Source organism: Balaenoptera musculus, chromosome 8 (genome assembly GCF_009873245.2).
Source record: "Balaenoptera musculus isolate JJ_BM4_2016_0621 chromosome 8, mBalMus1.pri.v3, whole genome shotgun sequence".
Taxonomy (NCBI): Eukaryota; Metazoa; Chordata; class Mammalia; order Artiodactyla; family Balaenopteridae; genus Balaenoptera; species Balaenoptera musculus.
In genome coordinates this window covers 56,444,908-56,462,069 of record NC_045792.1, presented here as the reverse complement: position 1 = coordinate 56,462,069, position 17,162 = coordinate 56,444,908, and the positions used below count along the sequence as shown (strand labels likewise).

The following is a 17,162-nucleotide window of genomic DNA, read 5'->3' as shown; positions in this document are numbered from 1 at the left end:
AACTGCAGGGCACTGTACTCGTTTTAAGCCTGCGATGGGATAAAAGTGATAAACTCCGTGTGCCCAGTCTCTCCCCTTCCCCCGCTCATTTGTCTGGCTCGCCCATCCGTGTCCCTCCCCACCACGGAGGAGGGCACCGTGTGCCTGGATTTGCACAGATCTTGTGTCCCTTTGTGGTATTTGAGAAATACAAGTAAAAGACTGGGTTATTCTAACATTGATCTTGACTGTGCTTTTTTAACTCCAGGGCTTTGTTCTTTTACCTCTGGACCTGAGCCTCAGGGCTAAGAGAGGAGTGTGACACACAAAGGGAGGTGACAGGGATGGGGACACAGCTAGAAACAGGATGTGGAGAAGACTCAGGGCTTTGTGATCTGCTCTCTAAGTCTCTGGGAGGTGTGGTTGATCCCACACAAAGCCTTGGGATTGGTACCAGAGGAAGGGCCTGAAATCTTGGACTTTTTCAAATACAGCAAACGAGAGGGAAGGGGCAGAGAAGCATTCAGAGAGATGAGCAGAAACAGAACTGGAGGGAGAGGCCACCACTGGAGGTTTTCCCAGGCAGTGTGTCAGCCTGTCACAGACGTCCCACACTTTCCTCTCCCTCTGCTGTAAGGGCGTTGCCCTGTGTTGTAACAAACCATTACATCTGTCTCTTCTATTCAACCGCGAATTCCCAAGAACAAGGGCCAAGCCTCACTCTATTCATCTCTGAATTGTGGGCACAGGGCCTCGCTCCAAACGAGTGCCTGCTGAAGTTCGAATGAACGAATGAGAGAATGAATGAGAGCCAGGAGGGGAAGGAGAGATGGTCTCTCCCTTAGTCAAATGGAGCCAGCTTTGTTTAAACTTTGGAGTTGGCAAGAGTGTTTCCAGCCCCAGCTGAGTGCCCCCGAAACACTTCTCCCAAGGCAGCCTCCTGCCTCATGGAGAACCCTGGAGCAGGCCTTAGTCTCTCTGGGGTCACTGCTTCCCCAGATGGCCAGAGGTGATCACAAGGATTAATCAGTGCTAAGGGACATCCTAGAGTCCACAGGATTGGTCTGAGCTCCAAAAGGGGCCTTCTAGAGGCCTGGCACACAGGGGTGTTTGATAAATGTCCAGAGGGTGAACGGAGCCTCTCAGGTGAGAAACTAGGGTAAAGTATGAGGAACTGTGTTGTCTGAAGAGTTAGAATCTCTCTCTTGATTCTGGCCTTGAAGGAACCAAGGGGTGGAGATGATGAGCGACATGCAGCAGGAAGTAAGGCAGAGACAGGCTAGGGGGGCGAAAGGGCAGGGGCAAGGCAGGAGGCCTTGCAGCCAAAGGGTGCCTCTCAGGAAAGTCATAACTACCATTTATTGAGTGGCTACTAGGTATGGGCATTATGTTATATAGAAATGCATTCTCTCACTTCATCCTCTCAACAACCCTAGAGGTAGATACTATTTATTATCCACTATTTCAAAACGAGAAAAGAGCCTCTGAGAGGTCAAGTTGCCTAAGACACACAGCAGGTGAGCACTGTGTAGGGTCTGTGCACTTTCCATGAAAGTGCCTCTGGTGGAGGGGGCGGGGACTAATTCATTCACTCAATGTTTACTGCATGACAGCTGGCGCCACATCCTCTTCTGAGCACTAGGGGCATAGCAGTGAGCGAGAAGCAAGAGTTCTGCTCTCACGGAGCTCCCCCCTAGCAGGGGGAGACAGACTATAAAAAATAAATAAGTAGGAACAAGATCATGTCAGATGTTAAATTTATAACAGGAATAAAACAAGGTAATGTGATTGCGTTAACAAGGTTAGACTATTTTAGAAACAGCCATAGAGAAAGCCTCATAAGGAGGCAACTTTATGTTATAAACTGCAAGATGAGAAGGAACCGTTCCTGGGAAGATCTGGGGGAAGAACATTCCGGGTGGAGGAACAAGTCGGAATGAGTTGAAGTGTTGGTGCAGGTAGGAAATGAGGTTGGAGAATAAGGCAGAGTCATATCACATAGCACCCACAGCAGGCAATTTGAATTTTACTTTAGGTGCAACGAGAAGCTATTGGAGGGTTTTAAGAGCTTTTGAATGACATGATTAGTTTTTTGTTCAGAAAAGATCCTTCTAGCTGCTGTGCGGAGGACAGATTAGAAAGGGGTACAGGGAGACCTCATGGGATGCTCACATAGCAGCCTAGGTGAGAGAGGAAGGTGGCTTAGATTAGGGGGGAGCAGTGATGATGGAGAGAAGGAAGGGATTCAGGATGTATTGGGGGGATGCCAGCTACAGCCCCTTGGGGTGAGGAAACTGTGTATGTGTGAACTCTGGGGAGGGAGAAATGAATTAGCTCCACTGGATCACAAAACTTGGACTTTGTCAACTGGACCGCATGATATGTCTGGAATTTTCTGTTATGGTTTCCTTCCTGTTTTTTGGCTATATTTCACAAAGTTCTTTTTGAAAAAGCTGATTGGCCTCAGATGTGCTAAGGAAAACCAAGGGGAAGCAGGGATGGGGGGTTGTGCTCCCACTGGCGTCAGGTTCGACCAGGGGCCAGCATGGTAGAAGCAGTGGGGAATCAGAGGGAAAGACCCCAGGAGGAGTGAGACCCCAGTGGTCAGAGTCAGGAGAGGGGCTGGCCCACGCCCCCTCCATGTCCCAGTGTTTCCTCAGAAGCTCTTCTCTGCTCCCACCCTGAGGATTGTTTTAACAACGGAGGCTCTCACAGCCTTGGCTGTGCAGGGAAAGAGAGGAGCTAAGGGGCTGGCTGCAGCTGGGAGCTAGGTACTCCCTCCCCCCAGCACCCTCGCCTGGACAGAGAGAGCTGCAGACTTCACACCAATGAGACTGGGCCACCGGCAGCTGAGCCAGGGCCGAGGGGGTTCAAGTCTCCTAAATCAGCAGTCCCCAACCTTTTTGGTGCCAGGCACTGGTTTCGTGGAAGACAATTTTTCTACGGACGGGGCAGGGTGAGGGCCGGGAATATTACTTCAGGTGGTAATGCGAGCAATGGGGGGGATGGTTCAGGCGGTAATGTGAGCGATGGGGAGCATCGCGGCAGATGAGGCTTCACTCGCCCACCGCTCACCTCCTGCTGTGTGGCCCAGTTCCTAACAGGCCGCAGACCGGTACCGTGGGTTGGGGACCCCTGTTCTCAATCACTCCCTCCTTCGCCATCCTCTAACCCCATACCTGATCTGGGAATTCTGGACCACGTGGGGCTCTCGTTTATTCCACCCAGTTGACTGTACAAGGGCCTGTGGAGGGTACTGGGTTGGGGTGGGCTGGGGGGAGACAGAGGTTAACAGAAGATCTGGTCTCTGCCCCAGTTGGTATAGCCTTCTGCAAGACCCCGAAATGGGCATGAGTGAATGCCTAGGAAGACCTACTCCCAGGGCTCCATCTAGGCGAGGCAGTAACTAACAGACACAGACAACCATGTTACTTGGCCAACAGTGATCAGGAGAAAGGGACAGAGAAACTTAGGTGGCCTCCCAGAAGAAAATACTTCCAGGTGAGGGATCAAGTAAGGCTCCTGGTGGAGGTGGCGTTTGGGTGAAGCTGCAAAGAATAAATACTTGGACCAGTGGTGTTGGGAGAACGCATCCTAAGGCAGGGCGGCAAGAGAGGTGGTTGGAGGAGATAGCCCGAGGAAAGGAAGGATTAGGAGGTCAGGTCAGGAAGGCTGTCTTCTGCTGCATGGGCACAGGGAGGCTGGCACCAGCAGGAAAGAAGGCTGGATGAGAGATGGGAGGCCTGGGTCCTCATCCCAGCCCAGCTACCGACCCACTGTGTGATTTATCTCTGGGAGGCATGCACAGTAGGCATCTTTGCCTATGTATTAGATACCCAGTAGTGAAGTGGTGTGGCCCCAAGTCCCTCAGTTGCTGCTGACAGAGCACAATTCTAGGGGACCCAGTTCCAGAGTGCCCCTGACCCTCAGAGTCAGGCTGTCCTCCCTCCCTCCGGGGTGCCTTCATTGGAGGTCTCCCAGACATACCTGTCACAGGTGGCCAGAGGAACCTACCTCGGAACAAGTACAGCGCAGGCAGTACATCAGGCCCTGGGGCTCCAGGTAGGGGTGCCAGCTCTCGCCGGGGGAATACCTCTTCCCGTGGAAAAGGCAGAACATGTCTGGGCCTGGCAAACCAACCAGTGCTTTATCAGTCCCAGGAGGCTCCAGCCTGAAGTCCCTGCCTCTTCCCTCCTTTCTGGCTCTAGGAAGGATGTCATCTGGACCACTCAAGTGAAAGAGAATCCACAGGACGTGCTCTCCTAGTCAGAGGGCCAGAATGTCTGAGTTTGAATATCAGCTTGACCACACACTTGCTGTGTGACTTTGGGCATGTCACTGTCCCTCTCTGAACCTTAACACTTCTCTCACAGCGTGGTTAGGGGATTAAGCAGTGAACATGCTTTACAGATTTAAATTGTGGTGTTAATGTTAGTTATTATAATTAGATGAATAATCTGAGGCCCAGAGAGGCCAAACTACACCTCGAAAAACACATAGTAAGTCAGTCATCAAGCAGGGATGACAGCCAAAGTCTCCTGACTCACAATGCAGTGCTCCTTCTGCCCTCATAATCACACTTGCTTCCTTTTCCTTTGTCCCATTTTGCTTATTTATTTACTACATCTCTGCACCCTCCCCTCCCTTGCCCTCTGCTGCTCCCCTGCCTACACACACACACACACACACACACACACACACACACACACACCCCTTCTCTGGGCCATGTGACCTATCTTTCGAATAAAGCCAATGACAGCAGCTTTCTTGCTTTCATACTCTACTGTGTCCCTATATCTCATTGAGCTCTGATGGAAAGTGCTTGAATTGGGAAAACAAAGTGCTGCCTAGTGAAAGGTTGTTAGAAAACTGACTTTTAAATATCCTTAAATATAGCCATTGGTACTGTGCACATCACTTGATTACTTTTGTAATCTGCGTATCAGTCGTCAATATGTAGATGAATGCTTCTAAGAATGACTAAAATAGTTTATTTCCTTATGTGGGTTAGATATCTCTCCTGCAATCCTGCTTTCCTGAGACCTCCACCCCTTCTCTCCTCCCACAGCCCGTCAATTGCCCAGTCTTTCAAGCTCTGTCTAGAACAATCATGTCCTCACCTCTCACCAGCTCAGCACCTAGCCCCAGGTCAGGGCTCCAGCTCAGGCGTTGAGGCCCCCTTGCTGTGTTCCTCTGCCTCTGGCCCTATCCCTGCCAACCCTCCTCCATACAGGTACCTGCTGATTTTTACAACCCAGAAGGGTTGCTATCATTCCTACAAAAACCTCTCCATTATCCAAAGAATAATCTAAGCTCTTTCAGGGGGAAACTGGGAGGCCCAGCACAAGCTAAGTATCCATAAAGACGTGTTGAATTAAATGAGATTGAAATTTGGAGAAAGGAACCAACATTTGTTGATGATATTCTATTTACGTAAATTACTTAATTATCTTATTAACATCAATGTTTTGAGAATTAAATTGAATAATGCTTGGAAAGTGCTTACTTAGCCCCGTTCCTGACACTTAGCTGAATGCTATTATTATGATAATTATGGTAACAATGACCCTGCAAGATGGACATTGTCATCTGTTCAAGATTCAAGAGGATAAGGTCAGTTTTGCAGGGTCATTGGGATCGTTACCATGATTATAAGAAAACTAGATGAGAAAACGGAGGATCACAAAGACGGAGTGACTTGCCTGAGGCCACCCACCTATTGATTTGAACCCAGGACCACAGGTTCCCAAGCGGAGATCCCTTTAGTTCACCTCACCTGCCATGGCTTTGTGCTCAAACTCAGGGCCTAGAGGTTTATTCTCTCGGTCCCACGGGCCACCATCCCCCATTCGCTATTTTTTTCTCTTGGTCCCCTATTGGTCTAGAATCTAGAGGGGATTGCCTTTCATGCCTCCTCCTGCACACTTTCTAGAGTCTCACACTTTCTGAATCATTCTCTTAGATGTTTAAACTCACAGAATCACAGAGCATGGAAAGCAGTACAGTAGCGAGGGCAGCTCACCCGCGAGGCCAGAATCCCCTCTCCGTGCTGGGGATGGCCTGGAGCGGAGGACAGGAGCTAAGGGCCGTTGCGGAGCTTTAGAAAGTTTCCTTTGTGAGAAGCTGAGAGCAGCCTCCCCGGCTCCCTGCACTGCTTCTGCTCTGCCTCTTGGGCCTCCCCAAAACAAGGATTTGAGGCCGCGGTCGTGATGCCCTCAGAGTCTGCGCTTCAGTGGCCACTGGGGCGGCCAAGGCTTGGTTTGCTCCCCACCCACTCTCCAGCCCCGCATAGTAGAGGGGGGATCAGACAGCAGATCCCGTTCCCAGCAAGGCCCCGGCTGGCCCGTATCAAATGAGCTGTGTTTATCTCTCAGCCGCTGCTGGCAGAGAGGGCAGAACACAGACCCAGCTGGGGTGCTCGGCAGAGCCAGCCCAATGCTCCGAGGATTGAATAATGTCTTTCTTCCTCAGTCCCTCCCCCACCAGAGAAGGGAGCGATTGCAACACCGCTGCGGCCTTACGTCTTAGCCTTGCTGCTGAAGAAAACCTGTCCCACCTTCTCTGGGGCGGCCCTGTAGCCCGGCCCCTGTGCCAGTTGGCAACCCCTCCCCCTCTCCGCCGGCTCAGAGCATGAAGACAGAGAGAATGTCTCAGCCCATGCCCAGGCCAGGAGGTCCCTCCCTGCCACAGACGGACCTGGCAGCAGCTAAGAATGTGGAGGCCTGGCAAGCCGTCCCCCAACCCCAGGAGTCCCAGGCCCACCACGCCCTCCAAGGTGAGAAGCACTGCCCAGAGTTCCCTCTTCTTCTAGGGAGGTGAGTGCCCAAGGCCACGCCAAAACCAGGCAGGAGGAAGAACTGCCAAGACCTCAGGCTGCCTCCGTCCCCGCAGTCCTGGCACTCGCCCCATCCTTGCACGTGGCTGGTAGAAGGGGCTCTAGCCTCCTTATGCCACAAAATCACTGTGTGATGTTGAGGAAGACTCCTCCTTTCCTTCTCTGAGCCTCAGTTTCCCATCTGCAAAATAAGGGGTGGGGGTGAACTTGGATCTTCACGGGTTTACTGTACAGATAGTTTCTGAATCCATGATTTCAAAATTCTAAGATTCCAAGGTTCTAGGTTTCTAAGATTCTACATTTCATTAGAACACAAAGCTTCTAGAGTTGTAGGATGTTGTGCTTCTAAGATTCGATCATTTCAGGCTTCCATGATTTCGGATGTGTTGATGGTCCCATACACCTAGGCTCTCAGGGGCTCCAAGGGGGGCTAGGATGAGGCTCAGGTAGCCAGTGCAGCCGATCCTGATGACATGGAGAAGGAGGCAAAGTCTGTTTCTCATATCCCCTCCCTTCCCATCCACTCTCTGTTGGTCCTCTGTGGCCTTCCCACTCCAGCCCTGGCCTGAGGCCTGCCCTGCTTCTTCTCTCCACCCCGCCACCATATCTCATCCCACCCATCATCTCTTTCTCCAACTCAGGGGCCAGCTGCGCCTTCTCTCAGGGGACTTTCGGAGTTAACGTGCCCCGCCAGTGATGTCTAACCCAGGAAAAAGACATTAGTGGAGGAAGTTTCTGTTTGAGGAGGACGATTGGCCCTGTTCCAGGCTTTAGAGAGACAAAGAAGAATTAAAGTGGGACAGGTCTCATACCCCTCAAAACCCCTCACCCAGTGTGTATGTAGTTCCCAAACTCTGGCTTCAGAATCCAATAGGCTGGGGTTCAAATTGGATCTGGCTTTTATCTGCAGCCTGCATTTAGACAAGCTATTTAAACATTCCAGGCCTCAGTTTCCATATCTGTTCAATGAGATTAGTAATAATCTTTGGGGGTTATTGCAGAATTAAATCAAATAATATGTGTAATATGCCTAATGCCTGCCACGTATTAGATGCTCAATTAAATGATAGGTTAAAAACAAACAGACAGAAAGCAGACCTGGGTGCTGACCCCAAACTTCCCTAACTGTCCGTTCCTCATGGTATTCCTTCTACTCCCAGAATTCTATTAGGGCATGAACATCATGGTGCCTGCCATTAAGGTCAAATCTCCCAGGTCTCAACCTCACCAACCTTGCTTCCTGTGGTTTCCTGCACTCTCCTAGCCCCACTCACAAGCCAGACTCCCTCAACACCACCTCTGCCTACACAGATCTGGGCTGGGATACGGCCACGAAAGTGGTCAGAAAGGTTGGAGGAGAAAATGGGAGGGCAGGGCTGAGAGGCCAGAGATCAGGCTGGAGAAAGAGGCAGAGGCTCACGAAGGGCCTTGAGACCCCTAAGGGCAAAGGAAAGCCACAGAAAGGCTTTAAACTGGGGTGTGCCCATGGTCAGGTTTGCATTTTAGAATCATCACTGCGTCTGCAGGAATGGAGAATGGTTTGGAGAGCAAGACTGGAGGCAGAGAGACCAGGGAGAGGCTGTTACAGTCATCTGTTTTGAGATAATGCTGGCCTGGACCAAGGCAGGAGCAGTGCTGATTGGCAAAAGTACAGATTTGAGGAACACTAAGTAGGTACAGTAGGTAGGCTTTCAGACAGACTGGATGTGGGTGGAGAGGGTGAAAGAGCAGTCAAGGCTGGGATTGAGGTTTCAGGCCTGAATAAACAGGTGAATGTGGGGTTCTTAGCACAACAGGCAGTAAATGTTATTGTCATTAGTTTTGATGTATTATTATCATTAGTAATAGTAACATTAGTTCCTGCTATTCATTCACTGATTGAGCATTTTGTATATCAAGTCATACATGTCCATGGGCCTGGTACGTAACTAAATAAGACACCCACCCCACCCTCAAGGAGCTTACAGCCTAATGAAGAAGACAGATAGATAGGATACATACAGTTGACAAGTTCTAAAATAGTGGAAGCATGGGGGCTTGAGGGAAGGCTTCCCTGAGAAGGTTCCTGAGCTGGACCTTGAAGGAGTTAACAAGGTAGAGACGGGTTGACCTAATCTGAATTCAGGGTAGCAACGTTTATCAGACTCTGGGATCTGTCACAATGTTATCACGTCACCCTAGCCTGTCACGAGCAGGCTCCCACCTGCTTTTCCAGCAGAACTCTCTGTGGTGGCCCTTTTTTAAGCCTCACCTTCTCTTGCTAAATTTCTCACTCCCCCCATCCAGCCCCCACCCACGCTCCTTCAGGCTTCTGTGCCTTTACACACACTGTTTCTTCCACCTGGAATGTGATCCCCCATCTCCAACGTTTGACCAACTCCTCATTCTTCCAAAGCCTGTTTAGATGCCACCCCGTGAAGCCACCCAAACCTTCTGGGCCACTGGCCAGTCCTTCCTGTGGGGTCCCACAGAACTGAGTTCAGCCCTCTGTCACAATTTTCATCATACTAGATTAGAAATACTTATTGAATGGGTTCCTCTTCCTTACTAAACTGTGAGTTTCTTGAGAGCAAGAACCAGATCTCATTCATTTTTGTATCTCCAGTGTTCCGTGCAGAGGCTACATAGAGTTGGCACTTGATAAATGAATGCATGATGTTGTGCTTTAAACATCAGAGAGACCAGGGAGAGGCTGAATGGAGTTGAGGGAGGTTCTGGAAGAGGAGGGGATCGCTGGCCCTTAATCCTGGAAACCTCTTGCTTTAACAAAAAGGGAAATTCAGGATGTGACAGGAGGGCCAAATCCCTTTAGGCACTTTGATCTTGCCACCTAATGGGAATTAGCCTTTGACCTCCCCTTTCCATCTCCCATCATCTGAACTCCTAAATTACCCACCAAACCAAACACCATGTACAAAAAGGCCAGGAGCCTGGGGAGGTATGCGGCTGAGCGATTCCATGATCTTCACGTGTAAGTCAAAATTCCCAAGCTGCCCCATCCAAGGTCAATGCACGTTCTGCCTTGAAACCCTCATGCTGCGATAAAGCTCCCTTATGGAGTAGTCAGGAGTGGGTAGTGTGGCTGGGAATTCTTCCAAAAAGAGACAGAAAAGACAAGAAGGAAACTTCTGGGCTGCAGGAGAGGCTGGATAAGACCACGAAAATGGCACCAGGTGGAGCTGGGGCTGGAACTGTGGCTGGCCTGTCCCCAGCCTGAGAGAACTCAGGAAACCTTAGAGAGAGCCAGCCTGCGAGGGAATGTGAGAACGTTCACATCTTTTCCCTCACGCCCAGTCAGCCATACTTTATTTATGTATAGTTCCCTTTTCACACAAACAAACTTGCTCCCCTCTGAGACATAAGCTCTGCTCTGGGCACTGGCACTCGATGGGGGAGGCCTCCGAAGGGAATCAGAAGTACAAACCTCGGCTCCTCAGTGGCTGAGCTGTGCAACCTAGGGAAAGGGCCCTCACTTCCCTGAAGCTGAATTCTTACCTGGCACATGGCAGATGTTCAGGAGCATAGAAGGACCTCAAAGGAGAGAGTCCTCAAACCAGGAAAGGCAGCTCTGTTGCCTGGCAAAGGTCAGGGGGCATAGAAGACCCTATTTATATTCCATTCTGCCTTGGACGTGTACATTTATAGACTTACAGAATCTTAGAAAGTTAGGGATTGAGAGATGATGTCCAATCCCCTGTTTTACAGATGTGGACACTGAGTCCCAGAAAGGGATTGGGACTTGTCTAAGATCATTGATTTTTGCTAGCAAGAACTCCAATGCCAGTCTTCAGATCTGGGTAGGTGGGGGCTGATTATAGGTAAACCCATACCCTAAGGGACAGGATCAGAAGAAATGGCTTTAAATTGCAAACAAAAGGATTTAGCTGAGACACAAGGAAGAATCCTGACTGCAACAGAAGAGTGTGGAACAGCCTTCTCTGGGATGGGATCCTGCCCAGAGGCAGGGGGATGCCTGCAATGATCTCTGCATTGCACCCCCCAGCAGCACTGCTCCCGTGCCAGTCCTCTTCTTTGGGAGTCCAAGGGATTCAAGGTCCCTCTCCCAGAGCCTGGCACCGTGGCCAGCGGCTGGGGGAACTTGAGAGGCCAGTCCTGGAACAGGTGCAACAGCTGGAGCAACTGCACAGCTGCTGCCCTGCTCGGCTCGGCAGCCGGCAAGCCAGTGAGTGAGACAGAGACCTCTACTGGTGGGAGAGAGGAGGTGCAGAACCTCCTAGACAGACCCAGAGAGGGGCCTGACTGGAGCCAGATGTCAGCCCTCTGTACTCACTGTGCCAGGCCCTCTAGGCACTTTCTCTTGGTGTCTGAGAATCAGTCTGTCTATCCAGTCCTCCCTGGCAGGGCAGGAGTACCAGGCTGCCGACCCACACTCTCCCAACTCCCTTTTCCAAAGGTCAGAGCAGACTCAGAACCAAGGCAACAGCATCTTTGGTTCTTAGAGTCTTAGATTCATGGGATGTTAAAGCTGGAATGGTCCTCAGTGATTATCTATTTGACTCCAACCATCTCACTTTACAGCTGGGGAAATCTCAGGGGCAGAGAAAGGCAATTTGCCCTGGGTCACAGTTGGAATTGGTGGCAGAGCCAGGGCTGGAGCCCTGACCTCCTGATTCCAAGTTTGCCCTCTGTACCATATCATACCATGGGAGCTCCCTTCCCACCCCATCTCTGCCTATGGGGTCTGGGGTTTTGTCACCTGGGAACAAAAACTTTGATTCCCATAGTATATATAACCCTTGGAGATAGAATAGAGGAGCCGATGCTTTTACCTGATAACTGACTCTCTCCTGAAGTCAGGATTGGCTGGAGGGAGAGATGAGAAAGCAGAAGTGTGCTGGACACCTTAAAGGGGGGTGTGGAGGGCACAATTAGTAAGGAAAGAGCACAAAGAAGAGGAGCTGACATAGGAGAAAGAGCACTGGAGAGGGAGTCAAGGTACTAGGCAGGTTCTTGTTCCACAGACAGAAGGGAGGGATGGGTGCCCAAAGCGACTGACATCATGTACGCATGCGGCTCAGCCTGGGACTGGCAACAGTACTGGTCAGTGACCAGGTCAGGGACCTCACCCTGGCTAAGGGCTCTAGCTGGGAATGGAATAGGGGTTTGATCTATGGTAGTGTTTGAGGATTAGGCCTCAGCCTGTGGCTGGAGTTGAGATTCAGTTTGGGCTAGGATCAAGGCTCAATCTGTGGCTGGAAATAGAGCCAAGGATAGAATAACCTTTGTTTGAATACCCTTGTGCTTTAAATAAGGAGCAAGCTGCCACGCATGTTCACAGGACCTAGGCATTCTGCAGGACTGGGCCACCTCAGGAGTCAGACACCACACGGGCTTGAGAATTTCCATCTGTTGGTACCACTTCTGAAAGCACCTAAGATGTCACCAGGAGATTTCTTACCTATAACAGGCCCGAGACCTTACTAACTAAACTTACTAAACTAAGATGAGGGTCTTCTTAGGAGATCTTCACATAAGATCTGGGCAAATGACTATAGGATTGTTTCTAGATTCATAGGTTGTTAGTACTACACAGAATGAGGCTCAGAGAAGGAAAGTGATTTGTCCTAATTCACACAACCAGTAAGTGACAAATCGGGGACTAGGATCCAGGCCTCTGTTCTTTGCTTTAATAAATTTGCTTTGTGACTTTGGGCAAGTCACTCCCCCTTTCTGGGCTTCAGTTTAACTATAAGGATTGGTACATCGAGGGGTAGAAGATTTTCAAAGGTTCTTCTGGCTTTGACATCCCAGAATCTTACACCCCTCTGACTACCAGTCCACCTCACATTAACTCAACAGTTCTGCTCTGAGGTTCTTCTTGCATGTCGGGAACCAGGCTCCAGACTAGGGGAGATGGAATACTGGCAGCACCTAGTGAGAAACATGGCCCAAAGGCCAGTGGAGGCACAGAGGAGGGGAGATCAGAGTGCATCAGGTGGCAGGGAGAGTTTGCTGGAAGAGGTGTGACCTAAGCAAGGCTGTAGAGGGCTGACAAACTGTGGGAGGCAAGGAGGAGAGGTGTGGGTAGGACATGAGCAATCTGCAGAAAGATCTGATTCTAGGACATCTTTCTAAGACACATCCAGGGCAACGAAATTTGGAGAAAAGCCTTGGGGGTTAAGAGCCATGTGCCAAGTGGAAGGGAGGCAGGCATGGAGGGCTTCCTGTGCTAAGTCTCTTTTAAGAAACAACAGGAAGGTACTAGGAGGAAACCTCCAGGGCTCCAAGAGGGGGAGGAGACATTGATTGAGTAGTAGGCATTGTGCTGGGTACTTAACACAGTCACCTCGTTTAATCCTCCCATGAAGTGTTCGGGTTCCAGGTGAGTATGGGTCTTAGATAGATGCAGAAATTGAGGCTCAGAGAAGTTGTCACTTATGAAAAGTCACACAGCTACTAAGAGGCAGAGCCAGGACTTGAACCAACCCTGGGCTCTTTTCAGGACTTGTTACTAAGGACTTCTATGAGTTTCATGCTGCTGGCAGCCCAGAGACGACCAGACATGCAGCCTGCCATTATGATCAGAGACAAGAATGAAACAAAATCCAGCACTGCCGGCTCCAGAAAGTCACGTGCAAAAGAAGGCAGAGGTGGGGGAGCTGAGCTGTGGAGAGGAAAGAGCTCTAGGCTGGGAAACTGGGGTTTCATCCTAGGCTCCGCCCTGTGTAACCTGGAGCAGACCACTGCCCTGGGCCTCGGTTTCTTTATTGGGTATGTCAGGGTTTGAACTAAGCTCCTTCTTTTTAAGAGAATCTTTGGTTTTGTTTTTCCATCCTCACAGCGTTCCAAGAGATTGGCAGAAGACGGGGAGGAGGTCCACCAGCCTATTGTGGAAACAGTGAGGAAACTGAGGTTCAGAGAGATTATATAAACTGTTTGCGGTTACGCTGTGTCTAAGTGGAAAAGCATGAATTAGGGAACATGTTTTTCAAGAACCTACCATGGACCAGCGAGTTGCTGGTGCTGGTTGCTTTCCATGTTTTCTTGAATTTAATCCTCAGAACAGTCCTAGGATTTTTCACTCCCATTTTATAGATTAGCAAACTGAGGCTCCGAGACATGCCCTCCATGCCTGCCTCCTACCAGCTGGTATTCAACAGATCTGGGATAGTGAAGACCCTGGTCTATCTCACTGTGCCCTGCTATCTTCCAGTGTCTCACAACTCCAAATCAGGGTTCCTTCCACATGCTGTGGGACACGGGGGAAGAAGGCATAGGATTTGGAACTGGAGAGTCCTGGCTTTGGATAGCTCACTACCTCTGTAAACTTGAGCGCGTTTCTTCTCTCAGCTTAAGTTTTCTCATCTGTAAAATGCAAATGATAATACCCACCTCATGGGAGTGTTGTGAGCATCAAGAGAGAAAAGTAATGGGAAAGTTATCCTAGTTAGCTCTTCTTTCTTTCCACTGGCTCTCTTTAAGTGCAATAGCCTCTTCGCCTTCATCACACCCTTACAGCCAAACATACCAGACTCTCTACTAGGAATAAGCATACCACCTCCCCAACAAAAAGCACAGTGCCCTGCCCACTCTCCCACTGCTCTCAGTTCCCTCCTCCTCGGGTCCATGGCTGCAGCCCCCTTGGCTCTGAGTCTTGCCAAGTTCCCCCCAGTCTCCCAGACTCATGAGCCCATACTGGTCCGCAGAGAAGTCTCCACCCTCCCGGTACAGGTGCTCCCTGGATGGCTGTCAGAACAGTCTGGGGTCCCAAGTCCTGGCACTTTCCCACGCATCCCGGGTCTCCCATCCCTCTTCTGCCATCCAGCACACCCACCCCGCTACTTACGGGCTCGTGCGTGGGAGTCCAAGGGGAACCAGAGCAGCGCGAGTCCCAGCAAGGAGGAGAGGACCCTTACCTCGGGAACCATCCTTCCTTCCCCAGGGCCAGGCCCCCAGGCGCTGAGCCGGGAGGGGGAGTCGGGAGAAAATGAGATGAGGGGGTCACTGAGGCACAGGGCCACAAAGCAATGCACAGACACAGGGAGGGCGGCTGCTACAGTGGAGATTCAGAGAAGCGTCGAGAAGAAGGTGGTGAGGACAAAAAGAGAGGTCCAAGGTGGGAATAAGGGGAAGGTGGAAAGAGAACGGAGGGAAAGAGATGGAGGGATAGAGGAAGGTATGCAAGAGGGGAAAGCGATTAAAGCAAAGGAGAAGGTGAGAGGGAGGGGTGGAGAAGAAAGACAGGAGAGGACAGGGGTCCACCGAGCGCGCAGCGTTGGGCGAGGCGCGCGGGACCGGCGGGCTGTTCCGGGCGTGCGGGCTAGAAGCGGCCGGCGCCCTCTGCTCGCTGGGCTCGGGGTCGGGCCGCGGGGTCCTGGGGCCCGGCGGGGCGGCGGTACCGGCGGCGGCGACGGCGCGGCGGCCGCTGGGGGAGGCTGCGCGCGGGCCGGCTGTGCACGCCAAGGGCGCCAGGCGCCGCGCTCGGGCGCATTTGTACTTTGCCGCGGGAAGCAGGCAGCCCCGGCCTGGCGCTGGCCTAGCGCTGGCGCCTCCTCTGGGGCACCGCGGGCTCGGTGGATTGGCCACCCGAGAAACAGGCCCACTTTTCCCCCTCCTCTCTAGTGCCGGTCTCTGGGACAGACGCTCCAGGCGCGGCGCCGAGTGGAGGCGAGGGGGCTGGGGAGGGGGAAGGAGCCACCCGGGCCACGGGTTTTAACCCCTGACTCCCCGCGGCGCCCAGAGTGCAGGAGGACCGAACCCAGTTAGGTTTCAGGTGGGACGTGGGGGTGGGGAAGGATGAGATGTCGAGTCGGGGAGGGGAAGCGGTCTGAGGAACCGAGAGGCGCTCAGGTTAGGGAACTCGGCGGTGCGTGCACGGAACTCCGCCTCTGGATGAAATCGGGACACTTGCTCTTCTTAATTCTGTTTGTGGACTTGGCCACTCCACCTGAGTCTGTTTCCCAGATCCCGATACTAAAATTGGGATCTTAGTATCGTCAGTATCTTTTGATATTTTAATGTCTTCCCACAATTATTTCGAACATGAAATGAGATAATGAACGTCAAAGCACTCAGATCTCGAAAGGAAGGGGTCCTAATTCCAGGAGCCTGGAATGCTTTTAGCAGTTACCCCCCACCCCCGAACCCACAGACACTATGCCCAAGCTGAAATCCAGCCCAGAGGGATCCTTGGTTCTTACTCTGGGAGTCTTCCTCTGCTTCCCCCTCCCAGTCCTGAAGCAGGACACAATCTCTCCTTTGCCTCTGCAGGTGAGGCCTGCACCTCTCTGAGAATGTTTGTCATACTCAGTCCTCTTGAGTAAGAGCTTTTTGTCAAAGTGTTGTCTTTCTTACCAGAAGGTGAGTTCTGGGAGGGCAAAGCCTAGAGCTCCCCATCCCAGCCCATGGTTGGTGCTCCATACCTCGTGTTGAATGAGTGTATGAATTAATAGGACCTAAGAAGAGAACCACCAGCTCAGTCCAGATAAGAAACACTCAAAAGGGCAGGGCCCTTGTCCTGGCTCTCTCCCTAGCTTGGACATCTTGTGTAAGTTCATCCATCCCCAATTTGGACCTCAGCTTCCTGCCCAGCTTCTCTTGCAGAGCTGCTGGGAACTCCAGTGAATGTTGGAGGGGAGAAGACTGGGAGGAGTAAGAGATAAGATGGGATGTTGAATCACATCCCACTCTGGTAGGGAATCACATTTCCAGGTTGAAACACTTCTGACTGTGTCTGTAAAGATGACTTCCTGGGCTATGGCTGTGCTCCCCATCTACTGTGTGGCCAGTCCATGCTCTCCAAGAACAGAGAGCACTGGAGGAACGAGTGATCCCAGAAACAGAGTTTCCCCAGGGCTCTCCGAAATAGAGACAAACATGATCTGCCCCTGGGTGCCCTTCAGGCTTAATTTCTCCTTCTCCAACATGGCCAGCCACTTCCTCTCCCTTGAGTTTCCCTTTTTGCTTAGGCTTTCAGGGCACTCAGAGTTAAATTTAGTGTTTAATTGCGTCCTCCCTCCCCCCCGCCCCCCTTTTTTGGGCCACTCTGCGTGAGGCTTGTGGGATCTTAGTTCCCTGACCAGAGATTGAACCCTCGCCCTTGGCAGTGAAAGTGCCGAGTTCTACCACTGGACCTCCAGGGAATTCCCATTTTAGTGTTTAATTGCAGAAATAACCTCATCCCAAGGACTTGGGACAGAGCTCTTTTCCTTTCTCCATCTTTGTTTAAAGTCTGCTCTACACATATATTCATGTCTTAGGTAAAAGAGGTGGATTGAGATTGGCCTCCCCTACATCCTGTCCATTCTACTTCAGGAAAGGTCTCTACCACGAGACAAAAAAGGTCTCAACACTCCTCTCCATCCTTATTGTCCTCAGAGGTCAGGCC

General features: G+C 51.2%; 1 protein-coding gene across 4 annotated transcripts in view; it reads right to left on the bottom strand.

Moving 5' to 3' along the window:
• The window catches only part of CHRDL2 (chordin like 2), a 33,566-nt gene extending 18,428 nt beyond the window's left edge, over positions 1–15,138 (bottom strand). For all 4 annotated transcript variants that reach the window (XM_036861139.1, XM_036861142.1, XM_036861140.1 and 1 more), the window contains exons 1-2: positions 14,622–15,138; positions 3,994–4,106 (exon numbers count right to left, since the gene is read on the bottom strand). In XM_036861139.1, the coding sequence (XP_036717034.1) occupies positions 3,994–4,106; positions 14,622–14,703 (195 nt within the window). In that variant the 5' untranslated portion in view covers positions 14,704–15,138. The remainder of the gene's footprint in view (positions 1–3,993; positions 4,107–14,621) is intronic.
• Positions 15,139–17,162: the final 2,024 nt, after the last annotated feature.